This window comes from Mercenaria mercenaria, chromosome 11 (assembly GCF_021730395.1).
Source record: "Mercenaria mercenaria strain notata chromosome 11, MADL_Memer_1, whole genome shotgun sequence".
Taxonomy (NCBI): domain Eukaryota; kingdom Metazoa; phylum Mollusca; class Bivalvia; order Venerida; family Veneridae; genus Mercenaria; species Mercenaria mercenaria.
In genome coordinates, this window is record NC_069371.1 from 43,929,824 (window position 1) to 43,944,262 (window position 14,439).

At 34.8% G+C, this 14,439-nt stretch overlaps 1 protein-coding gene across 1 annotated transcript; it reads left to right on the top strand.

The window, feature by feature from the left end:
• The first annotated feature begins 5,473 nt into the window (after positions 1-5,473).
• Positions 5,474-13,984, top strand: LOC123532901 (sorbitol dehydrogenase-like). Its single transcript, XM_053517285.1, has 9 exons — positions 5,474-5,858; positions 7,876-7,909; positions 8,755-8,919; positions 9,953-10,118; positions 10,782-10,900; positions 11,279-11,344; positions 12,009-12,184; positions 12,619-12,743; positions 13,621-13,984. Exons 1-9 carry the CDS (start codon positions 5,811-5,813, stop codon positions 13,775-13,777), a joined length of 1,056 nt encoding a protein of 351 aa, XP_053373260.1. The 5' UTR covers positions 5,474-5,810; the 3' UTR covers positions 13,778-13,984.
• Positions 13,985-14,439: the final 455 nt, after the last annotated feature.

Genomic DNA, 14,439 nt, shown 5'->3' on the forward strand with positions numbered 1-14,439 from the left:
TGCTATTTTTCAGAATAAAAAAATATACTACATGTTTTCAAAAACAATACTTACAGTCAATAGTCGATTTAAGGCAATGTCAGTTTTAATCTTAAAAATATATTTTTGCAACTGTTTTATCATAAACAGGCAATATTTATTTAATATCATGTTCCTCATTCTAACCGATGATGTTACTAACTCTAAACGCAACATATGCAAGCGTTACTGACACTCAACGAAGTCTTGCGGCTAAACACAGTAGTGATCTAATACCTTAAAACTACAACAGATTTTTTCATGATACGTGGTACATGGATAGACGGCAATGTGGAGAATGCCAACGTCATTTAAATTTGTTGCTATGGCAACAAATAGTTCACGAATATGACATAAAGTGTCATCCTGCATCTTCAAAACCAGGAGAGATTGTTTCTTGAGAACTTGTACATAGATAGAAGGAAAAATTGAAAACATGCTTGGTATCTTATTTTCTCCTTTTGTACATCATTTTGTCCGTCTGTATGTCCGTCCATCATTCGCAAATGGTGTATTCTTTAATAACTTCAAAAGTGCAAATTCTAATGACTTCTTTATGAAACCTTGTTTATAGATGGTAGGTAATATGGAGAATGTGAAATTCAGTTAACTTACCGGTACTTATATTCGAGTAAAATATACCAACTAGTCTAAATGTGATTGAAAATCAGATTTTGTTCAAAGTGTGTAGTATTATCTATCCGCTTTTCCATTTAACGGTTTCCCCCAAGATATGTTAGTCCAAATGAAAGCAAAATGTACGCGGTGGAACAGAGATGACTTATACTACTGCATGCGCACACCTTAATTATAATTAAGTCTGCAAACAGATCTTTTAGAAGCAAATACGCAACGAAGCAACATAAAGTGAGGATGTAATTGTAGGGTATATTTGTATTAGATTTGTATCGAGACATATGCACGCTTCTACAGCAGAAATACTGCGCGACTTTAGGAAGAATGAATGCATATTTCTCTATGCAAATCTAATAATCTTTTTTTTATAATTACTACACGTGTATTAATCATTATATCAATGATTTCGATTTTGTTCTTTATCCAGAGTTGAACTGAAAATGTCATGGTTAAAGAACTTAAAAACATTACGACATTCGTGAATCTATGAAAGTGACGTCACAATTGACGACACGCACCCGATATGAAACTGGAATGTCAGTGTGGAAAATATTTCTTGCACACCGGACTGGCGTTTCCGTTGATTTTATCCATGCTGAGAAAACCCATCTGACACCCCGTGCCAGATTGCTCTCGTTCTGTTAATGACAACTAGCGTTTTATGCATTGATTATATATAGTTTAGTTTACGTGAACTAAGAATTATCAGGTACCTTGAGAGGTTCTCTCCGTCACTTTTACATGAAGCATATTTCTTGGTAAAAAAACGTTATTTTACGGAAAGAACATACCATTACGCTAGAAACGATAAAAACTAAAGTGGAACGTTGTTAGTGTGCTTCACTGAAACGTCATGACGTCACTTCAGCTTATGGACGAAAATTTCCCGCGTACATACCCTACTATAAGAACGATTGCTGCAAATAAAGTCTTTATATTTACTTTTTTCTTCTATCATTTGTAAAATACGGTATGCAAAAATAATCTATCAGAATAAAACGCTTATTTGTTTATGATATGCAAAGAAATTCAGTCATGCGTTTACGAATCGGATAGAAATATCCGTCCTGAGGACACCTGCGCCTTGTTTCGAGTTATGACGTCTTAGGTTCTTCCTACATTCGCACGTAATAATAATTATTATGTGCGGACAAAATTAGTGACACGCCTGCACATGATTACGAAAACATTTGTTACGAAATAGCTAATTTTTTGTGCGAAGCTCTGGAAGTAATGCTTCAAGATCCGGATAATACAATACAATACAGTATTGTAGGGATAATACACATTTATTTGTGTTAATGTCTACAGAAGTCCGCGGGATTACTTGTGACACAAACATATCCCAAGGGCTTCCGCAGACATTAATACACAAAACAATCGTGTATTCTTCGTCTCGCTATTCTTGCATAAAAAAACATCACACGACGACTTTATGTATTGTTTTCATATGTGATGACTTGACGATTCCGGTACATTTTTTATTTACCATTCTCTGTTGTTCTTGGAAACGGTAAACATGTTTTAAATATCCGTACCCAAGGTCCAGAAATAAACAACACTATCAAAAGCACATCCTGAAGGTTTTTAAACGATTTGTTATCTCTCTTTATTACAAACATGAAATTACCAATAGTTCATAGTTCATATCACTTCACAATTTGGTGCACTCGAGCACACTTTTACAAAGAATAATAACTTTACATTCGAGTTATATTGAGTACGGACACAGTTGGAGTACAGATGAGTACAAACGCAGTGTCAAGCTTCCAAGCTGTTTATATAAATTCTTCGAGAAATTAGATTAAAACATACCGACTGATACTTACCAAAATTATGAATTTGATTCCTAAAAACAAAGAATCGCACAGGTTACACGCGATTCTTTAACATTCACGGTTTTCTACAAAATCTGAATCGACGCCGAGTTCTAAAAGGGGAGTAAACAAGGGAAGAAACGAGTACAAACATTGTTGGGGGCAGCGCATTCGGCGTTAGTTACCGATACAGCAAAACATTCTATGGTTTAGATTGCACTTTTATGCTTTAAAAAAGGTTTTTATGAAAGAAACAAGCCGCAGATAGGCCCATGTCAATCTGCGTAGAAATACATTTACGTCCCTGGGAAGACATTTCAAAAACAAAAATCGGGTATTAACAGCACGTGAACACGTTTTTTTCCCCGTTAATACATGGGCGGATTCAATGAAAAAAGTAGTTTTTATGCAAGAATGATTAACTGCGTACGCATGTATCAGTTATTACGTGTTCTTACGTGAACACGGACTATTTAATAAGTGTGAACGTATAAGCTATTTTGAGCCAATTTAGTAACAGTAATGAAGCGTTTACGTCACTCTGATAAAAGATATAAAGGTTCGTGGTGATGGAAGACCCTAGGTTCCCCACTGAACATTATTTTATATACGGACGGGCATCTTGGTAGAACAAACGACCTACTGCAAGCGTACTGGATGGCTTTCTTACATGAAAATCCCACACTCAAAGCTTAATTTCAAGCACATAGTTGAGAGGGCAAGTGATTCGAAGTCAGCGACCATTGGCCTCGGAGGTCTTTCACGTTATAACGTACTATGGGCGCACAGAATATACAATGCCAATTTTAATGATTTTTGTAAAATTCATACCAGATCCTATTATAGATCTTGCGGATCATACATTAACTCTAAAAGAAGATCTTTTTTAAAGGAATCTATTGTAACAAAACAAAATCTTATCACAAGAAATAGGGGGATAAATGTAAAACTATGCGGGATTTCAGTAAAATTAAAATATCTCATTAAATTAAATGTAAATCTTAAAAAATCAAAGGAATTAAACAGACCTAGTAAAATAGCGAAATGATAGGTATAAATACTCGAGTCACTGCGAACATAGATTGGAGGGAAGAAATGAGAATGTTGAAAAGCAAGTTTATTTTTTATTTTTGTTTTTTGAGAAAGGGACGCAGTAAAATGCGAATTTGTCTGAGATTAGAATAAATGCTTATATTTGCATGCCTTTCAATTCAAGGGAAGGAACTAGTAAAACGACAAAGTAAAAGAGATTAGAATAACTGCACGACTTTTATGAATTTAGTTTGAAAAAGAAAATTAAAAAGGAAATGCAATAAACTGCATAAGTATGGCGTTTCGTAGTAAAACACAAGTTTCATGAATTTAATAGGTAATCTGGGAGATGAAAACAATGCCAGTGGAATAGATTTTCAGGAAATGCGCGTGTTTAAAAAGGACGAGGAAGAAAGAAATACAGTAATGTATAAAATTATAATGTTCTTCCAAGTAATAAAACCTTACATGTTCTTGACCCACTTTTAACGTAAAATGTAAACATTGAAATGAATAGAATTTATACACTTTTTTAAAACTTAGTGTATGAGTAATGGTTCAGCTGAACACCACTATTATGTAGAAGTCACCAACAATGCTTACAACATTCCATGGTATTTAAATTAACTTGATGAAAGTATTTCTATAGCGAACACCTGAAAATTCTTGTTTCTATAGTAGAGCATTAACTTTACGTTTTAATTTTCATGCTGAAATTGTATATAATTGTATGCATCCATTTCAAATACTTTTACACCAGCCTGCGTAAGACTATAATGTGTAAAATGATAACGACAACTAAGCCGCACCATGAGAAAACCAACATAGTGGGTTTGCAACCAGCATGGATCCAGACCAGCCTGCGCATCCGCGCAGTCTGGGTCAGGATCCATGTTGTTCGCTAACGGTTTCTCTAATTGCAATAGGCTTTGACAGCGAACAGCATCGATCCTGACCAGACTGGGCTGATGCGCAGGCTGGTTTGAATCTATGCTGGTCGCAAACGTACTGTGTTGGTTTTCACATGGCGCGGCTCAAATACATTTGTCATACTGATTAAATTGTTGTACCTTGCTCAGACGTCATCAAGTCATTTATGAAAGTGTCTAAGAAATGTTCCCAACGCAAAGATAAAATGTAAATATGAATTTACTACAAGTTCAAATGGTAATTATGATGTTGAGACTTTGCAAAACTGTACGTGAGACGTTGTCACATATTGTCCGTTATCGTTGCGGCCTTGCAACATTTATGTAGCTTACATAAGTTTATTTGCAGCTATTTCGTTTTATCTTTCAAAATTCTGCAAATAGCTAATATTGCTTCCACACGTAAAACTCATCTTTTCAGTTATGAAAACGTAGAATCAATGCTTTATTGCACATAATAAATAAATCAACAAGGTCATACGGAGCGACACCGTAACATTGTCGTTGAGATATGTCACATAATATCGATGAGACTTGACTTACGTTGGAACGTAGTTCTCCAGGAGTGTAAAAGCTACTTTATGTTGTTATCATAGTATACATTTGTACATTGAGGTGGGGTATATATTGACTGTTATAAATGACATTTAATTATGTGTATATGTAGCACTACAAACACAGTTACTTTATATACATAATAAAATCTGTGAAAAGTTGCTTTGGAAGCATAGATTGCAACCAAACAACAAAATATAGCAGACTCAGTTTGATATAGTCTGTTCATGACAGGTAATGAAATGTACATGTAAAACTGATTTAGTCAAGTTTGGCGTGCTTTTTAATGTTGTCTTTTGATCGTGTTAGGGGACATATGTATATTCACTTTTTTTTTTTTAAATTCATTTGATTAGGATTTTCAGTACTAAGTTAGTATCTAAAAATAGAACATTTTAGTGACAGATGTGCACTGGATTTTATATATGTGAGGACGTTTTTCATGTGTTTCATTTCTACCGTGACGTGTATTTTGCGCTTGTCACGCTATACATCATTTTATATTTTCATACAGATTTTATAATAAATGGATCAGTTAAAACATCTGTTAATATATATGTAGATACATCGGATGGGATAGGCGTTTTGTCTATTAAATAAGCCAAGTGTATCAATTTTGTTGCAGTCACTGGACTATATTTTTGAGTATTTATCTTTATTTTATCTTGGGTACTCAGCTGTTTATTTGTACGCAATATATCAGTAAATAATCTAAAAACTGAGGTCATATTAACTGTTGTGATCTTGTTCATTCTAGAGAAAACAGAGATAGAAATTTTGTCAAAAGTGTTCGTGTAACCGTTTTTTCGATACTGTGTCCAAAATGGAATCTCTGTCTGCAATTTTGTGTGGAAAGGAAAGCATTAAAATGGTAAGATTATTTTTACCCTATTGTGATAACCGATTTAACAATGTAATCAATCTATGGCTTAAATCGAATTGCAGTAGTATATGTATAGGGGAGTTGCACATCTCAGTACTTTAGTCAACAGTCTGTATTATTTTGCTTGGTTGCGTTCTATGCTGCCAAAGGATCTTCTAATACATTTTATTAGCTACCACAACAGCAGTCTTAAAATACTGATGTGCCGTGTGGCGACTGTAAAAGGCATCCCCTTACCTGGAGTATTTTCTGATTTTTCGGAACATGGCGTCCAAACAGTCTTTAATTATAACAAATTTCCGCTTAAGCTGGTGCTTAATAAGGGCATGAAGAATGCTACACGTTTCGTTTCTTCTCATAAATAAACATTATCAAACCTAGTCTGCTTTTAAGTTGCTCTGTTGCAATCTATACTCCCAAAGGGTATTGATTTTACAGAAGAAGGGAACTTTCGAAAATAATTAGAAATGGTTTCATCAACATAATATAACACATGTACAAGTGAACGTATCTATCTGTATTAAATCTATTTTAAATACCCATAAAAGGTAAATTTGTTTACATTCAGTATCGGGTAACAGTCGTGTATATATCTGTTTTTTGCATACATACTTCCATTCATATATCTTCATTTACTGTGATTAATCGGTAAACTATTAAATTGATAACTTGTTAAAATCTTATCATCAGACATTTGTATGAACACTCTTGATGTTTGCATTTTCATTTATTTCATGACCATGAACCATTGTGTTCTGTTTTCTTTTGCTGAAAATTGATTTAACAAGCTTTTTTTCTCTCCACTGTTATTCATTTCCTTTCGTATTGCTCCTGAACTTGACTAACCGTTTAGGAAAATTATGGTATGAAATCATTATTTCGGCACCAGTTGCCTAACGAGAGATAGAGAAAGTTTGCGCAGATTATAAATAGCATTTATTCTTTCACCACTTGTACACAATTTTATTTTACATTGTGCTACATACTGTGTATTCCACTAAGAATTTATTTGTTCAAAATATAATACGTTATTTTGATTCATGTCACGCCTTTTACTTGACTATGTTACGTACTTAGGATGATTTTTTACATTATTAGGTTACAGGTAAATAGACATATGCATTAGACTGGCTATAGCCAAACACGTTATCATCATTAAATAAAGTTACTATTATCATCATCTTTATTATCATTATTATTATGTTTCATTATATATTCTTTCAGCTTGCGAAATATAAGATGGTCAGGCATTGCTATTGATTTTTTCCATATGCTTCCATTAGGCCTATAAGAAATTACTGTCGCATACCCCAAAATTGACAGATGACAATTAAAATGTTATTCTTTCAATATATGGTAACACGTCAGACACCAAGAATAGTTAAATTTATATAGGCTTAACCGATCTTTCTCTTCAAACACAAAAAACAACAACCTTTGTTGACTTGCATATAGAGACTAAATGCCCATTGACTCCTAATATTTTAAAGTGACAATTAAAAAGTCATGTATTCAGTCATACACCTGTAAAATATTCCAAATTTCACAGAAAACTTTGTATTGCTTGATTTTGACACAATTTTATAATAAACATTACCACAGTCTATCCAATCAGCTTATGTCTCTTACGGATTTCCCTACACTTTTTCTTTCAACCAATCCAAAGCCGCGTTTCAATAATAACATCTGACCAGATAGAAAAAAAAGTTTGATCTTTTATGTAAAACAACACAATTTCTCTTTTTTCATGTAATAACTACTTTTTACCCATTTTATAGTTTCTCTTATTGAAACTGTGTTTTTATATTGTTGTTTCATACTAATTTTTCAATTATTTACTGAACTGAAAACAGTTTATATTGAACGCGAAAAGGTAAATATTTTATCTGTCTCCCAGATCTAAATTTCTTTTATCATGGCACTTGAGCGAATGGCTTTAGCAAAATTATGATATTTAGTTTTTTTCCCGATGATTTAAATATTTTAACGCAATGTTTATTTGCAGGAAAATCGGCTGGTACAAGAACCAGGTCCAGGTGGTAAGATATTCTATAAATTTTAGACCGAAAACACACAAAATGGATGTACGTGATGTGATTTTGTGTTAATCATAAATTTAACATAATGTCCTTTACATATTGCTACATGTATAATCATCTGAGTATAGAAGATATTAGTTTTGTGTAGGTAAAGATTGTCAAGGACATGTGTTCTAATATAGCCTTGACTGTAACCTTGATATATAATGTAGGATCCTGGATATCATTCAATTTATCTGTATTTATGATAAGTAGTTACAATTTTAGATGATGGTATATCAATCCTAATATTTTTTTTGTATTTGTGCAGAATGTGTTTAGGTTATAAGTATAATTAAATGGTAAATTAAGTTTAATTTCTTTTTTCACGGCTATATATCAATTATTATTATCATCAGAGTCTGCGTTCGACTGTAGACTGTGCCTGCATTTATCATTAACGGGTCTAAGAGACATATGTCATTTAACCTCCGCAGGTGGAAGTAACCTACCTAGGATACATAAAGGTTAAATTTGCCAAATATCAAAACTGAGTCAAAAATATGATATATATCATTGAAACAGGGGTATTTTTTTTTCAAAATATCTCAGTATAATTTTATTAAAGTATAAATACTTGTTCTTCATTGTGCGTCTTGGTTTGTTGCTTCCATCTCTTGTTACCTCATGTAACCTCATGTAACCTTGCCACTGAATACTGACATACGCGGTATTTGAAGGTACCAATAACTCCATCATTGAAAATAGGAAAATTAAAGTAATTAAAATAATCATCATTCATTTGAATTGGTCGTATTTTCCCTCATAGATACATTGCTTCAAAAAGAAGACATATCGAATTTCAGAAGTGCAACTATCGATGCGCAATGTTGGACTCTGTGGGTCCGATGTGTACATTTTCAAGAATGGCAGTCATGGAACTCATAGAATTGGTGGATCAGGCATTTTGGGTCACGAGGCAAGTGCCGTCGTCACAAAGGTTGGAGAAGGTGTATCAAGACTAAAAGTTGGTAAGACCACAAGAAAAAGGATACAAGCTAATGCAGGGTTGCCAACTCTTCTGACCTTACACACGGAAAAAAACGTCCCGATTCAGGTAGCATTTTGCCTATACTTTCCTTATTACTTGACGGATTTTCATAGGATAAAGAGCGTCGAAGAGAGAAAAATCAGTACTTTCTGCATCTAGTTCTCAGTACCTTTCTCAGACACTTCGCCTAACTGCGAAAGAGTGTACGTTATCTAAACAGTTCGTCGATGCAAAGCAGTTGGGCGAAGTTATTGAGAAAAGTATTGAGAACTGATTGCAGATGCTCGCTACGGTGAAAAGCTCTCATTTTGCTGTCTTCGACGCACTTTATTTTATGAAAATCTGTCAAGAAATGAGGAAGATATAAGCAAAATGTTACCTGAATCAAGACTTATTACATACTCGTTTTTATTCCCCGTTAAGTTACACTGGTACCGGAAACGTCAATATTTTTCCATATACTGACGCCTGAATTTCATATTGGGTGCGTGACGTAATTCAGTGTGTGTTGTTGCACTATTTTTTCTATTTAGTTCAGTATTGTCAATCCTATTCAGGCTATTGAATATATTTATGATATTTACGTAATATTTATACGTGTAGATGCGTATGTAATAAAAAGGTTATTATCTTTGCATCGGGAAATATGCACTCGTTCTTCAGCGGAAGAATATTGCGCTCCTGAAGTCGCGCAATATTTCCGCTGAAGAACTCGTGCATATTTCCCGATACAAAGCTAATAACCTATATGTATTCTCTGTGTGCACGGTATCCGAAAGGCATGTGGATTAGCCACCCTGTAAATATCTCCCAAGTTAGAGATTTTTAACATAATGCCATGCCAGAGAGGGTACAAAATTGGGGAAAATATCTTTGTGTACTGTACGCATGGTATTTGCCCTACTACGTGCGCATTTATGATAATATTCGATTTGATAAGAGACTCGAAAAATGACTATTATTCTTGTAAAAACACAAACTGTATGTAGTTTTGTAAAACAATTTATTTTCAGGGGACAGAGTTGCCTTAGAACCTGGGGAAGCGTGCAATAAGTGCAAGAATTGTCTCAAAGATGTCCGAAATATGTGTCTCACAGAGAAACCATTTGACGGTAACACATCTAAATATGACGGTTACATCACCCGATGTAAACTAATGCGAGCAGACTACTGTTACAAGTACGTCCTCAAATTTCACATATTTGTGGATCTAAATGGCATATTTGTTGATCTAGACGGCCCATGTTAACAAGATAAAGTGATATTGTATCTTGATATCAGACCGTTGATTCAAATCTGTTTACGTTAGAGTGATCCAGATATTGGCCCGGTGTAGCCAAACTCCATATTGCTTAATTGCTGATTTTCCTTGCGTTTATTCCATGCTTTCATTACAGAAATACACATACTACATATAGCTGCGTTGGCCTAGTGGATAAGGCACCTGCCCCGCAATCGGGAAGTTGAAGGTTCGAGCCCTGTCAGATGCGGGTCTTGTTACTGAAGAGAGACCGGTTAGAGAGTCGCCAGCTAGTTAAATAATAGTTACCGAGTGTCTACCTGCCTGGTGTCGGGAAGTAATGGTGTTCAATATATGAAGGTGTTTCATACGCCAATATGACTGGCCCTTTCAGTAGGGGTGACACTATAATAAACAAACACTATACTTTACTTATATAGGAATAACTAAATACAATGCTAGAATTATCCAGAAAGGCATTCTTTTAAACACTCGTATTATATTGATCCTAAAAACTGACTTTTTAACCAATACCAGAAGTCCAGGTGGACAATCTATGTGCTTTTTCTAAATTATTAATCTGAATACGTCTTACCGTGTAGATTGCCTGACAATGTGACGGACGAAGAAGGCGCACTGATGGAACCCCTGGCTGTTGCTGTCCAAGACTGCAGACGTGCAGGTGTGGAGGCGGGAAGATCTGTTCTCGTGCTTGGAGCAGGTAAAATATTGAAAAATACCTTGCAACTTTAGTGGGCAGTTATCATAAATTTAAAATATTCGTCGTGTACATCTTAATACAGGTTTTATAATCGAACTGGTCTGATATATACGATGTACGTATGTTTGACATGTATCGCCTATTTCTTAATTTTGAAGGGAGACATCTTCAAAAACAAATGTATTTGTCCTTGTATTTGGGTATTAACTTCAAAGAGTTTTGTACTCTAACATTTCCTACCTTGAGCTTATTTTCAAATATCAGATACGTTCGGTGAGAAATACGACGCTCAGCTCTTTATTACATGAGTATGTATTTTGTTAGAATGAAATGAATACCACAAATATGTGACAGTACAGTTTATACTAATTCTTTCAGGAACCATAGGATTGCTTTGTATGATGACTGCAAAAGCTATGGGAGCTACAAATGTTTGTATTACTGGTTAGTATAGACTAAGACGACGTACAGTTTGTACGACATGAAAACATTCGATGTTGTTCATTGCAGAGCTGGGACGGTCTTCTGCGCATGTCCGGAAGTGATTAATATTTGGAGCGCACGGCAAAAACACGCAAATTATTGCATGTCCGCACGTATTTAGTGTATAATATGTATAATATACTGACTAAAGGTTAAGGTTAGTGTTACCATGGTTACAAAATATATACATTAAATATACTTTTCATTCAAATAATTGCTTGAATCAGGTATATACCGGAGTCTGTAATTTATACAGGCGCTCCAAAGAACACCAAGTCTTGTTCACGTACCATTTCGACGAACGTTAATCCTTTTCGTACTCGGAAAACTTGAATGTTGTGCTGAAACCTGGCATCCTAATAAAAAATATCGATGGAAAAAAACATCAACAAAAACACAATCAATAAAGAGATTTTCCTAATATGTTTCGATTATATCTCGGCCATGAGGTTATATCCCAATGTAGGTTCATGGTATACAAGTATGTTTAAAGCATTCATCTTAATTATAACTTATTGATCAATCAAAAGTTCATGAAATGTTTGAATTCAAACAAAATATATCAATTAGTTTAAACTAATACAATATTTTCAAGTCCAGTAAAATATAGATTTTCTTTAAACAGATGTTGTTGAGGAGAGACTCAAGCTAGCAAAACAGTTGGGAGCTACGCACACACTCCTCACTGCCTCACCTGATATGGATTCCACCGTCCAAGAGATTCATACTCTGATGGGGGAAATGCCAGATATCACCATTGAATGCACAGGAAATATTTTCTGTCAACGGCTAGCAATAATGGTAATTACAAGAATTTGGCGAATTTTAACGGATTAATCAGATATGTTTCTAAAATGGGAACAGAAGGAGAAGAATTCTATAAGATTTGTCTTCCATTCTTATCCTTTCCTGTTTGGTTTTCACCACCGTATGACATATATACCAATATATGTACTCTATTTTGGGAATAAATATGTTTAATCTAAAACTAAAATGGGAACATTCCGAGCTCTTTTTCGTTTGCATGGGATACAGTTGAACCTGCCATAGCAGTTACATGTATTAAGCAACTACTTGCCTCAAGCAGCCAGTCGGCTAACTTCCAATATTTCAACTTGTCTTAAGCGACCACCCGCCTTAAGCAGCCAGTATATGTCACCCCCTTCTTTGACTGAGTAAGGCAACTTTGAATTAAAATAAAAAAAGTTTAAGTTATATTCTTATATTATTTGCAGTCCACAATACCAGGTGGATGTGTCGCCATTGTAGGATACGGAGCGGAGGAAGTGACCTTACCTTTGGCAGTGATGTGCCAACGACAAATTGACTTGAGACCCTCTTGGAGATACGATAAACATTGGTAATACTTTCACAACGGCAGTGCAATAACCGAATTATGATTTCAGATTTTTTTATTATTATTTTCTGGTTCTTTGGGATCACGAAGTCCTAAAATTCCGCTTAAGCAGGTGCTAAGTGGCCTGAGGGGTGTTGCATATTCTATTACCTTTAATGAACAGACTCAGTCAAAGCGAGTCTGCTACTATTTTGAATGGTTGCATTATGTGCTTTCAAAGGAATTTCTTATAGATTTTATAAACCATACCTCCAGAGTTTAGGTTAACCTTTACCCTGCTAAATTTCTATAATGAACTTGTCCATCTTCCAGTTTGAACAGTACCATTAACTGTCAAAAGGGGTGCTTACCAAAAATATACTGACTCAATAGCAAACAGTGCAGATCATGATCAGACTGCATGGACGTGCAGGCTGATCATGATCTACATTGATCGCAAAGGCAGAACCAATCGTGTCCAGATTAAGATAACGGGCGACTGGAGTGGTTTTGTGTTATAGAAATTGACATGAATTTCTTTTGTTAACTTGTATATGTATTTCTTGCGAAATATGTATGTGCAAAGAAAATGGTAATGGATACATTGTTTAGGTTGCTAATTGCATAATTTGACAGGAATTGTTCACAAAAACATACTGCAGAAGCTTAAAAGTCTAACCCTTACCCTGCCGAACTTCTATAATGAACTTGTCCATCTTTCAGTTTGGACAGTACAATTAACTGTCAAAAGGGGTACTTATCAAAAAGGTTGGCCGACAGTGCAGATCATGATCAGACTGCAATGATGTGCAGGCTGATTATGATCTACACTGGTCGCAAAGGCAGAATCAATCGTGTCCCGCATGATAAGGGATAATCTACAGATACATTTGAATTTCAGCTATCCTATAGCCATAGATTTGGTAGCGTCTGGTAAGATCAACGTGAAGCCGTTGGTAACACATAGGTTTTCCATTGAACAGACAAACGACGCCATTCATGTAGCAGCAAGTCGTAAACCGGGAGTCCTTAAATGTATGGTCAAATGTAACGAATGATATTGATTGTTAATCTGAAAGAAAAGAGATATCTAGTGCTAAAACGCTGGGGACAAAACAGAACATATCTGAAGGAGAACCCGGGAAGTGTGTTTATGCCTCTTTTGCACTTACAATATAATGATGATACGGATGTGAAAATACTGTATATTGTTGGCTAAATGATATCTGTAAATTATAGATTCAAAATAAAAGTAACAAGTGTTATGATGTATATATTTCTGTTTACTTAAGATATTCCATACGTTGATTTTTGTACATTGTTTGCATTCACAAAGACGTTCCACAAGCGCATTTATGTTCAATTAAAGACGATGTATTTTAAAGACATAGCACGTGCTTATAGCATTATAGGAACCCACGCTGCTATTCTTTGTACATAACGTCGAAGTAACGAACTAATATTAAACCAGAATGAATTTAAGTGAACGTTTTCTTTTAAAAAGGTCGTGCTTACTTGTCTCTAAACGAAATAGGATAATATTTCAGTCTATTACGGTTACATCTTGGCATATTATTATGCAGGAACTGATTTTTGCGATATGAGCTACATGGCACATAATGTTTATATTTTCTTAACATACTGTGTGATAAACACGGCTCTTTTTCTGGTGTCTAAATCATGAAATTATCGTGGCTGATTTCTGCCATTTCGTGTTGAC